Source organism: Elephas maximus, chromosome 6 (genome assembly GCF_024166365.1).
Source record: "Elephas maximus indicus isolate mEleMax1 chromosome 6, mEleMax1 primary haplotype, whole genome shotgun sequence".
Classification (NCBI taxonomy): domain Eukaryota; kingdom Metazoa; phylum Chordata; class Mammalia; order Proboscidea; family Elephantidae; genus Elephas; species Elephas maximus.
This window is the reverse complement of record NC_064824.1, coordinates 131908108-131930076: the sequence shown is the minus strand read 5'-3', so window position 1 is coordinate 131930076 and position 21969 is coordinate 131908108. Positions and strand designations below refer to the sequence as shown.

Below are 21969 nucleotides of genomic sequence, written 5' to 3'. Positions count from 1 at the left end.
CAGAGAATTTACTGAGCGGGATTTGTGACTCAAAGTAGTAAGATTAATACGTTAATGCGATTAAGATGGTAGGTGCCTCAATCTCTTTCTCTCTAAAATGTCCACGTGTGTGTGTCTGTGTGCATGTCCATTTGTGTACAATGAATCAACACAGAAGGATTCTTTTAGCTCTAAGATATGATCAATTTAAATTAAACATATTTTTTAAATTTTGGTGAAGTATGCACAGCCAAAGATACGCCATTCCAACAATTTCTACGCGTATAACTCACTGACATTGATTACATTCTTCAAGTTGTGCTATCATATTCTCATTGTCATTTTCCAAATTATTCCACCACCAGTATCTTAAATTCACTGCCCACTAGGCTTCCCATCCAACCTTTGGAGTTGCTGTTGTCATTTTGATCTCACAAAGATAATTCTTTTGAAAGAGCACAATACTCAAAGCAGACATACTTTACTAATTTAGATAAGCTAAAAAATTTTTTTTTTTTTAATTTTTTATTGTTTGGTTCAAAGATGACTCCAGGGAATGGTTTTGGCTTAAGGTTTAAAAATTAAAAGTTATTTCAGGGCCAAACAAACCAACCAACCCGTTGCCATTGAGTCAATTCCGAATCATAGCCACCCTGTAGGACAAAGTAGAACTGCCCTGTAGGGTTTCCAAGGAGTAGCTGGTGGATTTGAACTGCTGACCTTTTGGTTAGCAACTGTAGATCTTAACCACTACACCATAGTTTCAAGTTTCCTTAATGCCTTTCTCATAGGTAGTCAAGCGGCCATCTTTTCGGTCAACCAGAGTGTTGTAAATTCTACTTTGTCTCATGTCAGAGGGAAGCTATCAACAGCAATAATGATATTCAGTTTCAGTTTCCAAGGGTTCTGACTAGTATTCAAAATAAAACACAGACCTAATGCTGAAGCAAAGTCTCTCTTTGCAAGGAAGAGTTTTGCAAAAGAAATAATTTTGATACTGATTCTGAACTGCTATGATTGTTTCGAGCTGTAAAACTCGATTAGACCAAGGAGTGGCTGGCAGATTTTAGCTCAAGGCTGCTACTACCTTGACTGCGTGGGCACCAGTTAAGTCTATCCATTCAAAGGGATGGTTCTTGGAGATTTGGGAGCAACATACCTTATAAAATACGCATCTTGTATTTTTTATTTGTTTTATTCAGGTTATACCGGGGAGCTTTGCCAATCCCAGATTGATTACTGTATCCTGGATCCATGCAGAAATGGAGCGACATGTGTTTCTAATCTCAGTGGATTCACCTGCCAGTGTCCAGAAGGTAAATACGTTACTCAAGGAATGTCTTTCCTTTTTCATTTTGGGTCATCAACTAATTTGATTGTACTTTTAATTTCTGAAAAACTCTATACAAGAGAACATCCCATTTTGTTCCATTTATAAAACAAAAATAGAAGATGTTATTTTTACCTCTGTGCTATAACAGCTTGAAAAATATGTTTGCATATTAGACTTAATCTGGGAATTTCTGTTATTTTTATTTATACACTGAAAACAAGTGTAAGAAAATGGACTCTCTTTCTAATGGTGAAATTTCACTTATCTATATAACTTATGGAGCCCTGGTGGCACAGTGATTAAGAGTCATGGCTGCTAGTCAAAAGGTTTCCCGCTGAAACCCACCAGTGGCTCCTGGGAAACCCTATGGAGGCAGTTTTACTCTGTCCTGTAGGGTTGCTGAGTTGGAATCAACTCACTGGTAGCAGGGCTTTTTTTGGTGGGGGGGAGTATGTAACTTGTATGAGTTACTCTATTTATATATTTGTATTTGTTAAATTATTAATTAATTTATTTTTTAGTATCAGTTCACATAAGAACATCATTGTCTGTTTTTGTTATTAAATCAACTTTACAAAGTCTTAGAAAATTCATGTCGTTCTGCAAGCTATGTCTTTAGTACTTGGCTTGCTGGGTGACAGGAAAAAAAAAAGTTTTATTGTGAAAATAGTTTCACCTGAAGAAGCAGGTGGGCGACCACACCTACCAAGCTGATCTTCCAGGAATGATCTTGTACTTTGAGGAGGTTTCATTCCTGTTTCGGTTTGGAGGGGATTACTTTAAACCTTTAATATTGTAAGGATAACACGATATTAGAGTTATCTGATCCACAGAAATGACACTGACAACTGCATAAATCTGTCACTTCTCAGAGATTAAATGTACAGCCCAAGGGGAAGGGAAGAACCTCCGTAGTCAAAATTACCCTAGATTGCTGTTGGCTGAGAGCTTGGAGGAGGCCAGGGGTACAGGATGGGGTGCTGATTAGAGACCACTGACCTCCGTAGCCCAGGTATCTTGGGGGATGCCAGGATCAGCACCTGTGACCAGCAGCACTTCACAGTCTTTGCTGTTTTGAAGAACACAGCATCAACACAAGAAGGGCAGATTCTTGTCTCGTCTTCTGCTCACCCGGGGCAGGGGTGGGGTGGCCGAGGCCAGCCTAGTTACCCTGTCTCCAGCCGTGTGTGCTTGCAGTGAGCATGGTTGACCCTGGCAGTGGAGTTATGCATGCTTAATGCAGCCCACTCCTCATCCTCCACTTCTTTTGCGCTGCAGGCTTGATCCCACGGAACAAACAGGAAACTTGCAAATATCGTCAAGGGCCGAGGACTGAGCAAACGGCACCAACTGTCGTTGCCATACAGAGCACTTTGCAGTTTTCCAAAGCTGTTTCACATACCGCATTAGCAGTAGCCACTTATCTCTGGTTGTAGGCTGTAGGGTGTAGACAAGGGTAAGCTTCAGGCAGTGCTGGCTGATTGGACTGATGGAAATCATGAATTCCTTTCCCCCACCCTATCCTTTAAGGAACCTTGGTGGTGCAGTGGTTAAGCACTTGGCTGCTAACTGAAAGGTGGCTGGTTGGAACCCATCAGCTGCTCCACAGGAGAAAGATATGACAATCTACTTCTGTAAAGATTACAGCCTTGGAAGTCCTATGAGGCAGTTCTACTCTGTCTTATAGGGTCATGAGGAGTCAGAATCGACTAAATTGCAATTTTTTTTTTTTAACCCCTATTTACCCTCTATTCCTTTTTCTAGTAAATGCAGGTGCCAACGATACTGCTTTCTTCCCAGGGTCCTTCTGGGATGGAATGAGATATTTGTGAAGGAGCTTGGTAAATTGCAAAGTGCTTTGTTATTGTGAACAGAAAGCTAAAATGAGACACTGGGGGCTCAGGGAGGTGGTGACTTGCACAAAATCACACTGGTAATAAAGGATCCACCACCCATCTGTTTGTTTGTTGTACTGTAGTAGTTTGTGTGTTTCTAGGATGCTGGATGCTTATTTCAAATACTAGCAGGATCACCCATGATGGACAGGTTTCAGCAGAGCTTTCAGACTAAGGCAAACTAAGAAGAAAAGTCTGGCAATCTGCTTCCAAAAATTAGCTATTGAAAACATTACACCAACTATCATGGAGATGGCGCAGGACCGGGCAACGTTTCATTCATTCTGTTGTACACGGTTGCCATGAGTTAGAGCCAACTTAATGGCAACTAACAGCATTGATGGGATTGTCTAGGAACCCTTCTCCTTTATTCAAGGGCTTATTGATTCCTTCATGCCGTCTAGATAAAGCCCAAAGAAAATGCAATTGTCTAGAATTGAAAGGATAAAGATGAATTTAATAATAGTCTTTGTATAAAGACCTTCATTCAGAACTCTGTCTTTATTGAAGACTGCCCAAGGGAAGGGGGCTTTATCTGTAATCCAGAAGGATTCAGTGGAATGATTTGAAACCTAGTGACTGGCGTTTTTAAAGCAGACCTCTCCCTCACTGGTATGTTCTTAGGTTGGTTGTTGTAGTAACTAATTTTTATTGAGCATTTTATTCTGTAAAAAGAGCATGTGTCTCCAGGATCCTTCTAATATCAGCTGCACTGTGAAAACAAGTGTAAAAAGTATCTACACAGGTGGTCTGGAGTTCTGAGCCAGTCCTTCACCCTTGCCCTTGTCCTTTTCACTCACTCCTGTGTATCTGTGTGTTGATTCTGTCTGCCCCACTGCCCTGTGTTATCCTTTGTTTGTGTAAGAAGGAGGAGGTTAATAAATATTTGCTAAACAAAGACCTGGAGACAGAAAGCCAAAAGGAAAGAATGCGCTCAGTGTTTCTCAAGCTGAAAGAACTGAAGAAAAAATTCAAGCCTCGAGTTGCAATATTGAAGGATTCTACGGGGAAAAATATTAGACGATGCAGGAAGCATCAAAAGAAGATGGAGGGAATACACAGAGTCACTATATCAAAAAGAATTGGTCGACATTCAACTATTTCGGGAGGTAGCATATGATTAGGAACCGATGGTACTGAAGGAAGAAGCCCAAGCTGCACTGAAGGCGTTGGCGAAAAACAAGGCTCTGGGAATTGACGAAACACCAATTGAGATGTTTCAACAACAGATGCAGCACTGAAAGTGCTTACTTTCTATGCCAAGAAACTTGGAAGACAGCTGCCTGGCCAACCGACTGGAAAGATTCATATTTATGCCTATTCCTAAGAAGGGTGATCCAGCTGAATGTGGAAATTATTGAACAATATCATTAATATCACACCTAAGTAAAATTTTGCTGAAGATCATTCAAAAGCAGCTGCAGCAGTATATCAACAGGGAACTGCCAGAAATTCAAACCAGATTCAGATGAGGACGAGGAACCAGGGATAACATAGCTAATGTCAGATGGATCCTGGCTGAAAGTGGAGAAGACCAGAAAGATGTTTACTTGTGTTTTATTGACTATACAAAGGCATTTGACTCTGTAGACCATAACAAATTATGGATAACATTGCGAAGAATGGGAATTCCAGAACACTGAATTGTGCTCCCAAGGAACCTATACATAGATCAAAAGGCAGTTGTTTGAACAGAACTAGGGGATACTGTGTGCTTTAAAGTCAGGAAAGGTGTGCGTCAGGGCCGTATCCTTCCACCATACCTATTCAATCTGTATGCTGAGCAGATAATCCAAGAAGCTGGACTATATGAAGAAGAATGGGGCATCAGGATTGGAGGAAGACTCGTTAACAACCTGTGTTACGCAGATGACACAACCTCGCTTGCTGAAAGTGAAGAGGGCTTGAAGCACTTACTGATGAAGATCAAAGACCACAGCCTTCAATATGGATTACACGTCAACATAAAACAAAAATCCTCACAACTGGACCAATAAGCAACATCATGATAAAGGGAGGAAAGATTGAAATTGTCAAGGATTTCATTTTACTTGGATCCACAATCAACATCCGTGGAAGCAGCAGTCAAGAAATCAAAGGAGGTGTTGCTGCATTGGGCAAATCTGCTGCAAAAGACCTCTTTAAAGTGTTGAAAAAAGACTAAGGTGTACCTGACCCAAGCCATGGCATCTTCAGTCTCCTCGTATGCATGCAAAGGAAGACTGAAGAAGAATTGATGCCTTTGAATTGTGGTATTGGTGAAGACTGTTGAATATACAATGGATTGCCAAAAGAACGAACAAATGCGTCTTGGAAGAAATACAACCAGAATGCTCCTTAGAAGCAAGGATGGCGAGACTACATCTCACATAATTTGGACATGTTATCAGAAGGGATCAGTCCCTGGAGAATGACATCATACTTGGTAAAGTAGGAGGTCAGCAAAAAAGGGGAAGACCCTCAACAAGACGGATTGATACAGTGGCTGCAACAATGGGCTCAAGCGTAACAATGACTGTGAGGATGGCACAGGACCAGGCAGTGTTATACACAGGATCGCTGTGAGTTGGAACTGACCTGATGGCACCTAACAACAGCAAGAAATAAATTGTAAAAGTCATCACAAATATCACTAAGTATGTCTGGTAATATCACTCACTCTTTCAGCAACAAAAGAAAAAAAAATGAGTTAAACTCTCAATGAGATGGATTTACATAACAACCGCAACAATTGTATTGAAGATCATGAAGATAGTGAAGACTTACAATGTTTCGTTCTGTTATACGTAAGATAAGATTGCCATGAACTGGAGCCAATTAACAACAACATGCCTGCTAATTCATTTGATTCTCTCAACAACCCTATGGGGCAGGTACTATTAACATTTTCATTTGACAGATGAGGAAATTGACCTGTAAAATGGTGAATAACTTGCTGGAGACCACATTGTTAGAAATTTAAACCCAGGTAGCTTGGCTCTAAGGAGCCCTGGTGGTGCAGACAAATTAAGCGCTTGGCTGCTCACTGAAAGGTTGGCAGTTTGAACCCACCTGGTGGCTCTGCAGGAGAAGGACCTGGCGATCTGTTCCTGTAAAGATTACAGCCTAGAAAACTTTATGGGGCAGTTCTGTTCTGTTACATGGGGTCTTTATGACTCAGAATTGGAATTGACTCAATGATACCTAACAACAGCAATGGCTTGGCTCTTGGCGTCCTTAGCCACTGTCCTATCCCATCTGTGAATACATTATTTAAAATAAATTCCAATATGTTTATTTTTAAAGAATCTCTTTGTTATCCTAGTCATGAATAAAATAAATGCAAAGTTTGTTGGGTTCTAAAACTCTTAAGTGTCCCTGCTAAAAATTCTTAAGTATGGAAAAAGCTAGAAAAAAATTGTTTTTTTCCTAATTTTTTGGTAAGCACAGTGAAATCCATTTACAACAATCCTTCAGATTCAGAAAGCTTTTCAAACTGGGTCTTCCCTCTTTTCATCTTCGTCTTATTTCCTTCAAGGGTCATTTTCCATCTGATCTGGGCAAAGTCCCCAGAGGTCGAATTCCTTCTGAAGTAGCCTGTCTCTTTTACTCCTGACTTCTTTTTGACTCCTTCTCCAAAGTTCAAACTCAGGCAGGCCCGGAAGACAGCCTCGCACGGAACATCACTTACACTCTTCTTCAGAAAGCTGTCTGCCCTTGCTCTACACTTAGGTTGTTATCCTTCATCTACGTACGGGCTTTGTTTTTTCTTTGAATTTCTGCTTAACATTCACCGGGTCCATCTTTGAAACATGAAAGTAGTTTCAGATTCTGGTTACAATGGAGGCGATAAGAGGGAAAAAGTAAAAATATCCTGGGTCTTTTCTTATGTGTATTTAACGGTAATGACAAGAGAAAGGGTAATTAGAAACTGGTTTTATTTCCTATGTATTTACTCTGTACATTGATATTGCCCTTATTAGAACTTTGTGTTTTTTGCTGCTGAGTTGGCGCTGGCTCGTGATGACCCCATGTACAATAGAACCAACTGTTACCTGGTCCTGTGCCATCATCATGATCACTGGTATGTTTAAGTCCATTGTTTTGGCCACTGTGTATTTTTTTTTTTTACCAACCTAGGGGGCTCATCTTTCAGCACTATCTCAGACAATATTCTTGTCTGAACCATAAGGTTTTTCACTGGCTGATTTTCAGAAGTAGATTGCCAGGCCTTTCTTCCTAGTCTGTCTTAGTCTGGAATCTGCTGAAACCTGTCCACTATGGGTGACACTTCTGGTATTTGCAATACTGCTGGCATAACTTTGAACAACACAGCAACACTCAAGCCACCACAGTATGACAGACTGACAGATGGGTAGTGGATTAGAACTTTGAGATCCTTAAGTTTTTAAGTTACATGTATTTTAATTCTGAATATGTCTAATTATATACACTTACTATCACTGCCTTGGACAAATCTGCAAAAGACCTCTTTAAAGGGTTAAAAAGCAAAGATGTCCCCTTGAAGACTAAGGTGGGCCTGACCCAAGCCATGGTGTTTTTAATTGCCTCGTATGCATTTGAAATCTGGACAATGAATAAGGAAGACTGAGGAAGAATTGATGCCTTTAAATCGTGGGGTTGGAGAAGAATATTGAATATACCATGGACTACCAAAAGAACAGACAAACCTGTCTTGGAAGAAGTACAACCAGAATGCTCCTTAGAAGCAAGGATGGTGAGACTTCGTCTCACATAATTTGGATGTATTGTCAGGAAGGATCAGTCCCTGGAGAAGGACCTCATGCTTGCTAAAGTAGAGGGTCAGCAGAAAAGAGGATGATCCTCAAGGAGATGGATTGACACCGTGACTGCAACAATGGCTGAAGCATAACAACAATTGTGAGGACAGTGCAGGACCTGACAGTGTTTTGTTCTGTTATACATAGGGTCGCTATGATTTGGAACCAACTCAGCGACACATAACAACAACATCACTGCCTATTGCAATTTAAATATGTGGCTATATTAAAATACATCTATATAAGTAAAATCTGGATTCTGCTATCCAGCAATCAACTTTACTTCATCAACTCGATTCCCACCCCCTCTCCCCTGCAGGGATTTGCAGTAAAATACGACATGAGTTCATGAATAAAGAGAAACCAATAGCGATGACAACGTGTGGCAGTAAAGCACATTTGTTGGCTCAGCAGGTATAACCATTCACATCTGTATAGAGCACGTCTCATGGGAATCGAATCACCTTCCTGACATCTGCCTATTACAGAAGGCTCATGGTAATCAGAGACCAATAGGAGAACATGGGGCTTCCTGCACTGTTCTGAGAAAATACTGTTTTATCCAAGTGTATTTTAAAAGCATTAATGTAAAAGGCATTTCCTACTGTTCCACATACCAATAGGTTATAGATACATGTGTTTTGTATTAATTGTTCTGGTTCTATAGTTACGAACACAGCTACCGCAGCCTGGTAGGGGCACCCATTTCTTCCAGCCCAATAACTACTAGAACGCAAAACTGGATTTCATCATCAGACATTGCAGATCTGATACCGTGGAAATTCCAGTAGCCAAGTGTGAGGGTCAGAGTCTTTAATCAGCCTAGAAGTCAGCAGACCTGAGTCTGGGCCATCCAGGCAGTAGAGCAGAGGGGTTAAGAACATGGGGTTCAGGGGCACACTGCACGGGCTTGAAGTCTGCACCCACCTCTCATAAGCTCTTTGCTTCTCTGAGGCTCATTTTTCTCATTTATAAAAAGGCGATAATACTGTTACCTACCTTATAAGTTGGTGTGAGGAATAGGAAAAGCCCTTAGCACTGTGCAGATAGTAACTTCTGAATAAATGTTAGCTATTGTTATTTTTTTTTCTTTATTGTTATGATTGGAAACCCTGGTGGTGTAGTGGTTAAGAGCTACAGCTGCTAAGCAAAAGGTCAGCAGCTAGAATCCACCAGGCGCTCCTTGGAAACTCTGTGGGGCACTTCTACTCTGTCCTACAGGGTTGATATGAGCCAGAAACGACTTGACGGCAACGGGTTTTCTTTTATTGTTATAATGGTGGGCAGTGATGGTTCAGCAGTAGAATTCTTGCCTTCCCTGTGGGAGACCCGAGTTCAGTCCAGGCTGATGCACCTCACAGACAGCCACCACTCATCCGTGAGCAGAGGCTTGCGCTTTTCTGCGATGCTGAACAGACTAAGAAGGACTAGGAAGAAAGGCCTGGAGATCTATTTCTGAAAAGCAGCCAATGAAAACCCTCTGGATCATCAGGGTCAGAATCCCTGGTGTGTGGGGTTGTCACGTGTTGGAGGCAGACTCAACAACAGCGAGCAACAGAGACAACATTATTACGGTGATGATTCATTGGCCAATAATTTAATCAAATAATAATTTTGTCAAATAATTTAATCTCTTCCTTCGTTTCCTTGTAAAACGAAGAGGTCGAGTATTATGTCTAAAGGACGCTATTCTTAAAGGTCTTGGATTCAAATACATCAGCTTAAGAGCCCCTTGTTGAGTCAATAAATCCATCTTGTTTCAAGGAACATTTATAGAGAAGAGTGTCATAACCTCTAAGCAACTCAAGGGAGGTGCAGGGTTTAAACCTTCATGTCAGCCCAAAGGTCCTGTAGGTTAAATCCCATTGCCGCAAACGTCAAGGATCTGTCCAGACTACTTTGTTTTTCTGCACTTTTCAGCTTCGGGTAACCTCGCCGTATAAATCCTTTTGTCCAACTCAAATTTCACTGGTAACACTGTTCGTCTTAAAAGGATTTACAGGCAACAGCAACACATGTTGTGAAAGTTATCTTTGAGATAATGTGTGTTGTTCAGAAACTGGGCATATTACCCCAGAAGGATTTAGGAATGAGGTGTTTTGGGGATTTGGGATTTTTTGTTTGTTTGTTTTTTGTCTTTCCAGTATCCTGATATATGTGATCTTGGTGAAAACACCCTCTTAGGACCATATAAAACCGCATGTGTTTACTTAAGAAATGTGTAACATGTCCTCAAGAAATTAACAGGCCTGAAAAAAGAGCATTCTTTTAAGATTTGGCATTAGCCCTAAATTACCACATCATTCAGGAATCATAGCAGCTGAGGTCGTTGGAGTTCCAAGTGGTATATAATTTCTCCTTTTAGAAACAGGCTGTGTATTAAGACTTAATAAGTATAAGTAAAATTTTATTTCTATGTTTAGTGCATGCTGATTAATTTTTGTTTTACAACTAAGTTTATATTTCTTTTCTTTCTTTCGTCCTCTTCTTTTAACATAGCACGGTTTCTCTGAGATTTTTGAAATAAAAATGCTGCAAGGAGTTTTCTATTCCTGCTTCTTCCATGAGGAGTTAGAAGCACTAACTTGGTGAATGACTGCAATCCCATGAGCTTACTCTTAACTCTGCTTCCATGTTTGGAATCATTCTCATGCCCAGTTTGGTGCTGGCAGGTGGTAGTTAGAGTTTAAAGTCTGATGAATAAATAAAGAAATACTGTATTTTAGTGTTTTTCTTTTTGTAAAGAGGAGGGATATGCCTGACAGGTAGGCATCAATTCCTATTTCTTAAGTTTTGTATCCAGATGCTTTTACCACCTTCTAGTTTTAGGTAAGTTTCTAAGACTTCAATGATTGTTCCTCTGATGATTCGTAGTCATAACAACAGCATCAACAGTAACGAGGCATAACGATGATATCTGCCATTTGTTGAGTGCCTACTATCTGAGAGACCCTGTGCTTGCTTGGCACTTTGAAGTCATTGTATTGCTTATACTTGCAATTAGTGACAGTATTGAATATTAGATACTTTATTCGTTGAAGGACTCTATCCTCTTGCCTTTTATCACACAGAGTTGTGGTTGTTGTTAAGTGCTGTCAAGTGGATTCTGACTCATAGCAACCCCGTGTGACAGAGGAGAAGCGCCCCTTAGGGTTTTCTTGGCTGTGATCCTTATGGAAGCAGATCACCGGGTCTTTCTCCCATGGAGCCGCTGGGTGGGTTTGAACCACGGATCTCTCAGTTAGCAGCCGAGTGCTCAACCCTTGTGTCACCAGAGCGCCTTCACGTTCTTATTCAGCATAACTTAGCAGTTAACAGCTGAGGTTCAAGTGGGCTTTGCTGCTTGAGTCCGAATCTTTGTTTAATCACTTACTGTCGGGGTGACCTTGGGCAAGTCACGTCAGTGTAAAGTCTCTGTGCCTCATTCTTCTCATGTGGGGCTGTTACAAGGATTAAGGGAGCTAGGAGCGTATAGCACTTAACTAATGCTGGTTTAGGTTGATTAAGACGTAACTAGGCGTAGTGGTTAAGTGCTATGACTGCTAAACAAAAGGTCAGCAGTTGGAATCCACCGGGCACTCCTTGGAAACTCTGGGGCAGTGCTGCTCTGTCCTAGTGTTACTATGAGTTGGAATCAAGTCAATATCAACGGGTTTTTTTTTTTTTTTTTAATAGCCCTCCTTGGAAACCCTGGTGGCGTAGAGGTTAAGCGCTACGGCTGATAACCAGAAGGGTGGCAGTTCGAATCCACCAGGTGCTCCTTGCAAACTCTACAGGGCAGTTGTACTGCATCCTATAGGGCCCTACGAGTCGGAATCAACACAACTGCAATGGGTTTGGGTTTGGTTTTCAGTCAATGCTCATACCTGTACGATGTAGATACTATTACCCCATTTTAAGATGAACACTGAGACTGAAACCCATGATCCGAAGCCAGCTTTATCTGATTCTGAAGTTCGTGTTCTTTCTGCTGCTCCACGCTCCTTCTCGTCAGGTTCTACCCTGCATCGTAGCTATCTGGGTGCAAGTCTGCTCTCCCTCATGGGACTCTGGGTATGTTGAGGCCAGGGGTGCTAATTTTGTTTATTCCTTAGAGCACCTGGCACCTGCCTTTCACATAAGTACATATGGAACAGTTAATCAAAGAGTTAAAAAAAAACCCCAATGCCGTCTCTCAAAACAGTCCCAACAGTATAATTTTATATGGGAGGCAATTGTAGCCAAGATGGAGTAGCCAATGTTAACTAATTAAACGGGTGAACCTCATTGCTTGGACTCAAATGCGAACTCTGCAGTGCCTGCAGTGACTGGGGGCCAGAATATTATTCAGGTGTTTTCATTCTGCTCCATTCGTGCATGGTCCTGGGGTCACTCGGAGACTTGGGCAGAGTTTAATAGAGAGCTTGGTATCTCTTCTCTGCCTCTCTTCTTTTCCACAGTCCTCCCTCAGTCTCCATTTTGTGCCCATCCTGGGCTACGTCTCTGGGTTTCTATGGCCAGAAAGAGCAGTTTTAGTCATTTTATACCACTGTCACATGAGGGAAGTGGTAGTTCAGTGGTAGAATTTCCACCTTCCATACAGGAGATCAGGGTTCAATTCCTGGCCAGTGCACTTCATGTGCAGCCAGCACCCTCCTGTCAGGCAAGGCTTGGTTGTTGCTATAATGCCGAACAGGTTTCGGCAGAGCTTCCAGACTAACACAGACTAGGAAGAAAGGCCTGGTAATTTACTTCTGAAAATCAGCCAGTAAAAACCCTCTGGATGTCAATAATCTGGTCTACAACCAACCGTGGGGATAGCGTAGGACTGGGCAGCGTTTGGTTCAACTGTGCCTGGGGTCACCATGAGTCAGGGGCTCAGTCTGTGGCAGCTAATATCAACAGCTGCTACAACTGTGGCTGCCTCTGGGTAAAGCGTCAGGAACGTAAAGCTCACCTCATGTTTTTACTCCCCTCCAAAATCTACCTGCTTATATTCAGTTTCCAGAGCCTTCGGACAGTTGATTTTGTTTTCATCTAGAGTTTACAGTTATTTGTTGGAGGGTCTGTTTGTTAGAAGCCTTATTTTCCACACCAGAAGCAGAACTTCAATATAATTATTCTTAAAAGAAACAAAGATCCTTTACATTAGAAGTATATATATACTAGAAGAAAATATATATATATGTATATATATATATATATTTTTCTGGAGCAGAGTATATCTCCTTATATATACCCCTCTTCAGACCACAACAATTGCAGGAGGCTAGATGCGGTGGTTAAGAGCTCAGGCTACTAACCAAAAGGCCAGCAGTTCAAATCTACCAGCGGCAACGTGGAAATCACATGGGACAGTTCTACTCTGTCCTACAGGGTTGCTATGAGTCGGAATCAACTTGACAGCTATGAGTTTGGTTTTTGGGTTTTTGTTTTTTTTTTAGAACAAAATGTTTGTCTTTGACTTGGACCAAGCTATCATGTGATGCAGTCCTAGGTCTTATCCTGAGCTTTTCGGATCTCAGCTCTGATCCCAATGTGTCTATTACGGTAGGAAGCACCAAGAGTCCCAGGCCTAAAGAAAGTTGAGCAAAAAACCCAGGTTTAGATGAAGCTTATAAAATGAAAGAATGTTTTGTTGTTTTATTATATTTTACTTTTGGTTAAATAAACCTTTCTTTGACTCTGGTCTTCCACCCTAATTCTCATTTCATATGATCTAATAGACAGTTGATAAAAGGCAACTGAAGATTGTCATCGTTGTTAGTTGTCATCCTGTCAGCTTGAAGTTAACAGTGATCTTATGTAAAACAGAATGAAACATTCTGGTCCTGCACCACCCTTATGATGATTGGCATGTTTGAGTACATTGTTGTGGGTCTCGTGTCAGTCCATCTCATTGAGGGTTTCACTCATTTTTGCTGACCCTCTACTTTACTAAACATGATATCCTTTCTAGCGATTGGTCTTTCCTGGGATTACCTGTCCAAGGTAAGCAAGACAAAGCCTCACCATCCTTTCTTCTAAGGAGCATTCTCATTGTATTTGTTTGTTCTTTTGGAATTCCGTGGTATATTCCATATTCTTCACCAGCATCATAGTTCAAAAGCATCAGTTTTAACTCTTATCTCTTCAGTAGCCTCATATGCATGCAATAGTTGGATAACGAAAAAGGAAGACAGAAGAAAAAGGTGAAGATACCTAAAAACGAATGCTTCTCCTTATTTAATATAGAGCCCATTTTTTAGATATTTTTCCACTGCCTCAGTCATGTTTGATTGGAATTTATATGAAGAATTTGTCATTTTTAGAGTCCTTTCCTTACTTTTACTCCCAAACAGACTACTCTTAGTGCCTCTGGTCACTATCCGGATACCTACAGTTGCTTCCTGGCTTCTCTTTCTGGTTCAGTCTTGTCCCCTGCAGTCTGTTCTCCACACAACAGCCAAAACAATCCTTTTAAAATGTAGAGTCCATGTTTTCACTCCCTGCCTCTCAAACTTCTGGTAGTTTCTTATCCAAACTGGTGCTGGCCCAATACATCCCTGGCTCCTCTTCAACGTCATTTCTTACCAATCTCACCTTTTCCCTCTTTCCTTCTGCCGTTGGCCTCTTGCTGTTCCTCAAACCAAGGTTTCCAACCTGTTCTGCCCAGTTCAGTCATGGCCAAGAAAGCGAAACCAGAAGAGACCCAAATTTTTAAAATCCAGAATGGTAACTGGAACCAGAAAAATTACAGGTTGAAACTTTGGAATGGAATGGGAGACTCCGGAGAGGCCTAGCGAGCCCTTTCAGGAGCCTGATGCAGGAGACTGGATTATTGCCAGGACTGCAGAGCGGGATACATATTTAAAGCGGCATGGTCAGCGCCAACTTTGAGCGGGACACTGCCGTTTGCCGCACAAAATTCAACGGGTAAGAGATTTGGTTGCTATGAAATGCAGATGCTGCCCTTGTTTTCTAAGAGGGAGACCAAGTTTCTAGCAGGGCTTCGAGCCGTTATTTCTCCCATTCCAGTTACTGTTCCGGTTCACCCAAACTTTAAAAATTCAAGTCTGTCCCTTTGTGGCTTCCTCTGCCATGACTGAGGTTTGAAGCCCTGCCTCAAACACACCAAGTGTCAGGAATCATGCTCTAGGGGGCGCCATTCACCTTAGAACGATGCTCCTCCCAGGCATTTCCACCTGATGCTTCCTTTTGCTGAGAACTTTCTTCCTCTCCCTCCCATTGTTTGGCTCTCCCTCCCATTGTTTGGGTCTCACTGATGCACTGCTAAGGACAGCCCCACCGTTTTCTATCTCCTGTCCTGCTTCAGTAGCACACAGCACTAACTGATGATATCTGTTTCCTTGATTATCTTTTTGGAGCCCTGGGTGATGCAAACAGTTAATGTGCTTGGCAGCTAACCAAAAGGTTGGAGGGTTGAGTTCACCCAGAGGTGCCTTGGAAGAAAGACCTAGCAATTTACTTGTGAAAAATCAACTACTGAAAACCCTCTGGGGTACAGTTCCGCTCTGACACACACGCGGTTGCCATGGGTTGGATTCGACTTGATGGTAACTGTTTTTTTTTACTGGTTTATCTTTTTATTGTCTGTTTACCTCACTAGAATGTAAGGCGTTCAAGCAGAGCCTGGTACTGGGTTGGTCTTCGACTTGATGGTAACTTTTTTTTTACTGGTTTATCTTTTTATTGTCTGTTTACCTCACTAGAGTGTAAGGCGTTCAAGCAGAGCCTGGTACTGGGTTGGTCTCAATTAGCATAGGCTAAATAAACCATTTACCATCTAGTCAATTCCGACTCAGAGCGACCCTATAGAACAGAGTAGAACTGCCCCGTAGAGTTTCCAAGGAGCGCCTGGTGGATTTGAACTGCTCACCGTTTGGTTAGCAGCTGTAGCACTTAACCACTACGCCACCAGGGTTTCCAGGTTAAATAAAGGAATATACAAAGGAAAATGCAGTACTTGTGACTAAGCCTCTACATTTCCACTGTTAATAACCAATTATTTTTGCTCGTATAACTCATATATTTTAAATAAGTTTTATAGCTTCTGCCCTTTTTAGTCTAAACCGGGGAGGGAGAATTGGGTTTAACATTTCTCCTTTTCCTAATTATTTTGCATTTTCTTGCCTTAAAAATAAATGTGTCTTTCTGTTCTGCTAAAGAAGACCCTTAAGGTGCTTTTTACTGCCTCAAATGGATTTTCTTTAAAAAAAAAAAAAAAAGTCCTGTATTTAAATGTCTTCCTCTGGGGTCTTTGACACCTGACGGGTCTGTAATTGCTTTTCCTAGGTATTACCCGGCTCCTTTTTATCTGGCGTAACTGTCTGCTTTGCTAGAGCCAGAGCAAATGTGGTCCCAGTTATGGTTTCCATACACATCGGCCAAAACCCCTTCTCTGATTCTAGCATCATTCCCCTTTCTTGTCTGCCAAGCCAATCCCTGGGCTTCCTTTGAGACCCAGTGCAAAACCCAGCTCTCCCATGAGATTTTCCTGTCTTGCCCGGTCCTTAACAATCGGCCCTTCTTCTGAATCTTGCCACACTGAGAGCCGTGTCCATCAGACGGTCCCGGTCCTTCTTCTGAATGAATCGCTGCCACACTGAGAGCTGTGTCCATCAGACGTTCCCTCCAACCCCTCACCATGCTGGGCTCATTCCCTACATTTCACAGAAAGAGAAAATGGCCGCAACTTGCTGTCTTATTGTCACAGGTACACCCGTCTGGTCTCTACTGTTAAAGAACAAGCTCTTTTTGAGAGTCAAGCTTCCACCTCTTTTTGCACCTCTCTGCTGCTCGGTAGAGCACTTAGATGACCAAAATTTTCTACCATGGTTTTGATTCAGTGGCTATTCATTTATATCTCTGTAACCGAAATGACTAGTGTGCATCCTGTTTGTATTCCCTCCTTGCTACTCCCAAAACCTAATACGTGTTTATCAATCTACTTTTTCTGACTACCCTATTATGTAACAAATCTGATGGAATATGTCCCCTGTCATTCGTTGATCCATTCATTCCTTCCACAAATCATTGCTGAGTGCCCATCACAGCCCAGGCATTGTGCTGGCTGCTGCGATTACATTCGGAAACGGAACCAGTATGGCTCCACCTCAAGAAGCCTGTGGTCTCGTTGGGGGATGGATGACCATTGATAGACAGGTAAACTGATCCACAACTATGTCCTTACAAATTCTGAAAAGTGCCGTGAAGGTAGTGAGTAGATTGCTGTGATACAGAATAAGAAAAGGAGATGCTCTTAGTTTCCCTCCACTGCTATAATGAAGTACCACAAACGGAGTGGCTTAAAAATGATAGAAATTTATTCTCTCACAGTTCTGGAGTCCAGAGGTCACACTGAGAACAGGTGTGACTCTCAAGGTGTCAGCAGAGCCATGTTCTCTGTGAAGGCTCTAGAGGAGGATTCATTTTTTGCATCTTCTAATTTCTGGTAGTCACAAGCATCCCTTGGCTTGTGGCCTCATCACTCCAATTTCTGCTTCCATCTTCACATGGCTGCCTTTCCTTTGTGTCTGTCTGTCTCTGTATCTCTTCTCCTCTTCTTATAAGGACACCAGACATACTGGGTTAGGGCCTATCCTATTCTGGTATGACCTCATGCTAACTTAATTAATTACATCTGCAATTATTTCCAAATAGGGTCACATTCACAGGTACCGGGGATTAGGACTTGAACATAATTTTGGGGGGGGGCAATGCAAATCAACCCATAATAGCTACATACCTAGAGTGGGGTGATCAGGGAAGGCCTGTCTTTCTAAGGTTAAAGCCAAGAACTGAACAATAAAGAAGAAGGAAAGAGTGAGACCTTTCAGGCAGTGGGCATGGCATGTAGCAAGGCTCTAGGTGGGGAATGGATTGTTATTTCCTGGAAGGGATGGCTATCAGTGGGGCCAGCTCCTCAAGAACGAGGGAACAGAGAGGCCAGCTGGGGTCAAAGCATTCATGGGTGGGAGGCCAGACTTTATTCTATGAGCAATTAGAAGCCATGATCATATTTACATTTTAGAAAAACTATTCTGGTTGCAGTTTGGAGTAAGAAAAAACAGGAAACCCCATCAGAGAAAACTATTACAATAGACTAGGGGAGAAACAACTGTGGCTTAGGCTAGGAAGGTGTCAGTGGAGATAAATCAAAGTGTTTGCCTGGATTCAAGATAAGATCTACTCATTGGTTGGTTGAGGAGAAGAAGCAATCACATATGACTCCCAAGTAACTGACTTCAACCATTTCTCAAGACAGTGAAATTACAAGTTACACTTTAAATGCCTACACGTATTTCTTCTATGTGAACACTTTTACACTGTCAGCAAAAATGCCAGCATCACTTTATTCCGTATTTCCCTTATTAATGTTTCAGAAACTTCTGACGTCTAGATAGCTTTCTGACAGTCCTCAGAGCGATTTCATTGTCTTGCACTTTAAAGTGTTCCAGAAGTGTTTTCTTTTGGTCTTGAATATCTGATTTCCATAATAGGTGTATCTCAAGGGTGTTGATCTCTTTCCATTTACATGATACATATTGAGCTGACATATTCATATAAATATTGGTTCACATACAAAATTTGAGGCAACAAATAGCTAAATTATAGCTTTTTGCATTAACTCCTCTTTCCTCAAGAGGTTTCTTTCGTAGTTCCATTTTGTTTATTTTTCATTTTAATCCTTTTTAAACTTTCCCCTTCCTGTAATCAATTGTTTTAAATCTCAGAGCTGCTGACATTGCCTCCATGTGTGGGGGGTAGAGTGTTTTTCTGGAGCTATTTCATTTTCAGAGCTCTGATGGTGCAGTGGTTAAGAGCTCAGGTTGCTAACCAAAAAGTTGGTGGTTCGCATCCATCAGCTGCTCCTTGGAAATCCTATGGCCCAGTTCTACTCTGTCCTGTAGGGTCGTTATGAGTCAAATTCGACTCGAGGGCAGTGGTTTTTTTTTTTTTTTTTTTCATGTTTCCTGATGTCTGTCATCTGAGTCCCATAAAAAAAATAGGGCTTGAAATAAACTATTCTGAACAAGAAATAACATTACGTTCATCATTTGCATCTTTTGGTTAACATTAGAGGTAGCTTTTCATTTTCTGTCTTTCAAGGATTGTAAATCCAAATTTCCTCATTAGCTTCCAATCAGAGCTACATTTTATTCCTCGTAATAGTTAATTTGTGAACCTTTTAGTTATTTTAGGAACACTGCTTTTTTTTTTTTTCAATATTCCGTAAAAGAGTGTTCTGTTTCTTCTCCTTTATAGGTCCTTTTTATGGGCTGGAGTTTCAATATGTCCATGAATGTGGTTGAACCCAAGAATGTTAAATTTTGTTTTTCAGTTCCCCTTCCTTTGGCACCATTACTAATTTGACTTTTTTTTTTTCTCGTAAGAGGAATTTTTAAGAATACGTGCAGAGACGGCCACACTTTTGGATGGGAAGACTTAATATTGTAAATATGTCAGTTCTACCCCAAATTAATACATTTGATGCATTAAAAAAATAATGAAATAAACAAAATATCCATATAATTAGATGACTCTTGGGATACTGGAAGTATAGCCTGTTCTGGAGGTATAAAGCCAGAGACCTCACCAAGGCTCAATATCATGCTTGGTTTACTAAAACTTCAACAAATTTTGGCCAGAAACCAAGCGCTTAACCACTGCACCACGAGGGCTCCATTGCAAATAATACCCCAAGTAATCGTAACTTGATTACTATAGCTTTATGCTAAGTTTTGAAGTCAGCTGTGTAAATTCTCCACATTTGCCCTTTTTCAAAATTATTTTGACTCTCCTAGGTCCCTTGCTTGTTGATATAAATTATAGAATCACCTTGTCAATTTGTACAAAAAAGCCAAATGACATTTTAGTTGATATGGCAGTAAATCAATTTGGGAAGAATTTATATTCTTAACAATATTGAGTTTTTCAGTCCATGAGCATGGTATATCTTTTTATTTGGGCAATTGTTATTTCTCTAAGCAATGTTTTGTAGTTTTCATGTATTTTGTTAAATTTATTCCTAAGTACTTTATGCTTTTTGATAATATTGTAAATAGCATTTTAAAATTTTATTTCTTGTTGTTTATTGCTAGCATATAGAAATACAATTGATTTTTGCATATTGACTTTGTTTTCTGAAATTTTGCCAAATTTACTTAAGAACCGTGATTTTTATTGTAGGTACCTCCAGATTTTCTTTGTATAAAGTCATGATTAGTGTTAAAGACAGTCTTTTTCTTTCTTTTCACATTTTATCATTTTTGTTTCTTTTATCTGCCTTATTGCACTTAGTTTTTTTTTGTAGGTGCCATATCACATTGAGAAAGTTACCCTCTATTTTTAGTTTGCTGAGAGTTGTTCTTTTAAAATAATGAATGGGTGTTGAATTTCGTCAAATGGTTTTCTTGCGTCTGTTAAAATGATTGACTTATTCTGTGTGCACATGAAAAAAATGCACATTTTGCGGCTTTGGATGCAGCATTCTGTACATTTTAATTAGGTTCAGATGGTTGATAAAAAACCTGTTGCCATCCAGTTGATTCCAAGTCATAGAGACCCTATACGACAGAGTGGAACTTCCCCATAGGGTTTCCTAGGCTGTGACCTTTATGGAACAAATCTTTATCTTTCTCCTGAGGAGGGTTTGAACCTTGAACTTTTACTATTAGCAGCTGAGCGCTTAACCACTTTGCCATCAAGGCTCCAGATGGTTGATAGCATTATATAAATATTGTATACCCTAACTCATGTCTTCTTATTCTATCAGTTAGTAAGAAAGGGATCCTTCTCCGATGGTGTTTTTTTCTCCTTTGAGTTTTTTTTCTTTCATGTGTTTTCAAGCTCTCTTATTCGGTGCCTACACATTTAAACCCACTAAAGACTGCTGTAAATTCCTGAGGGGTTGCCTATGCTATTTCTATTCATTTTCTATTTGTCTCGTATGCTCTTTATTTTATCCTTCTTTTCCTGTATTCCTTGGGTAAATAGAATATTTTAAATATATTTTAATTTATCTCCTCAGTTGGCTTTTTAGCTATAACTCCTTGTCTCTCTCTCTTTTTTTAATTGTCATCGTAGGGATTGCAATGCACACCCTTATCACTGCCTGCTTAGAATTAACATTGCATCACTTCATGTAAAATGTAAGAACTTAAGGGCAGTATAATTCTCTTACCCCCCTCATTGTTTGTCTATTGTTTTCATATGTTTTACTTTTATTATACTATAGCAATATGATATTGTTATTTTAGCTTTAAATAGTTTTTTAAATTAAGAAAAGAACAAAATATGTAATATTTACCCCTGAATATACCATTTCCTGTGCTCCTCATTTCTTTTTATAGATCCGAGTTTCCATCTATTATCAATTCCATTCAGCTAAGATAACTCCCTTTAATATTTCTTATAGTGTGGATAAGGTCCCTAGGTGATGTAAACTGTTTGCGCTTGACTGCTAACCTAAAGGTTGGCGGTTCAAACCCACCCATTGGCACCGCAGAAAGAAAGTTCTGGCAGTCTGCTTTCGTTAAGGTGACAGCCAAGAAAACCCTGTGGAGCAGTTCCACTCTGTAACACATGGAGTCACCATGAGTCTGAACTGATTTGATGGCAACTAATAACAACAACAACATGACCTAGATAGATCTTCTGGCCACAAATTCTCCAGCTATACTTTATTTGAAAGTCTCTGAATTTAGCCTCATTATTTAATGTTCTTTTCCCTGGAAATGGAATTCCAGTAGACAGGTTTCATTGCCTTTTGTCTCCATGGATCCTGATGTAAAGTCACCTGTCATTCTTATTATCATTCCATGTATGTATTGTGTCTTTTCCTTCTGGTTGGTTTTAATATTTTCTCTTAATGCATGATTTTCAGCAGTTTGACTATGACGTACCTGTTTGTTTTCTTTGAATTTATTCTTCCTCTTGTTTACCGAGCATCTTAGTGTGGGTTGTTGCTTTCCACCAAAATAGAAAAAAATTGGTCATC

The 21969-nt window shown here is 40.6% G+C and overlaps 1 protein-coding gene across 1 annotated transcript in view; it reads left to right on the top strand.

Moving 5' to 3' along the window:
- The window catches only part of DNER (delta/notch like EGF repeat containing), a 371552-nt gene that overhangs the window by 264096 nt on the left and 85487 nt on the right, over positions 1 to 21969 (top strand). Inside the window, exon 7 of the mRNA XM_049888408.1 lies at positions 1182 to 1295. Within this exon, the coding sequence (XP_049744365.1) occupies positions 1182 to 1295 (114 nt within the window). The remainder of the gene's footprint in view (positions 1 to 1181; positions 1296 to 21969) is intronic.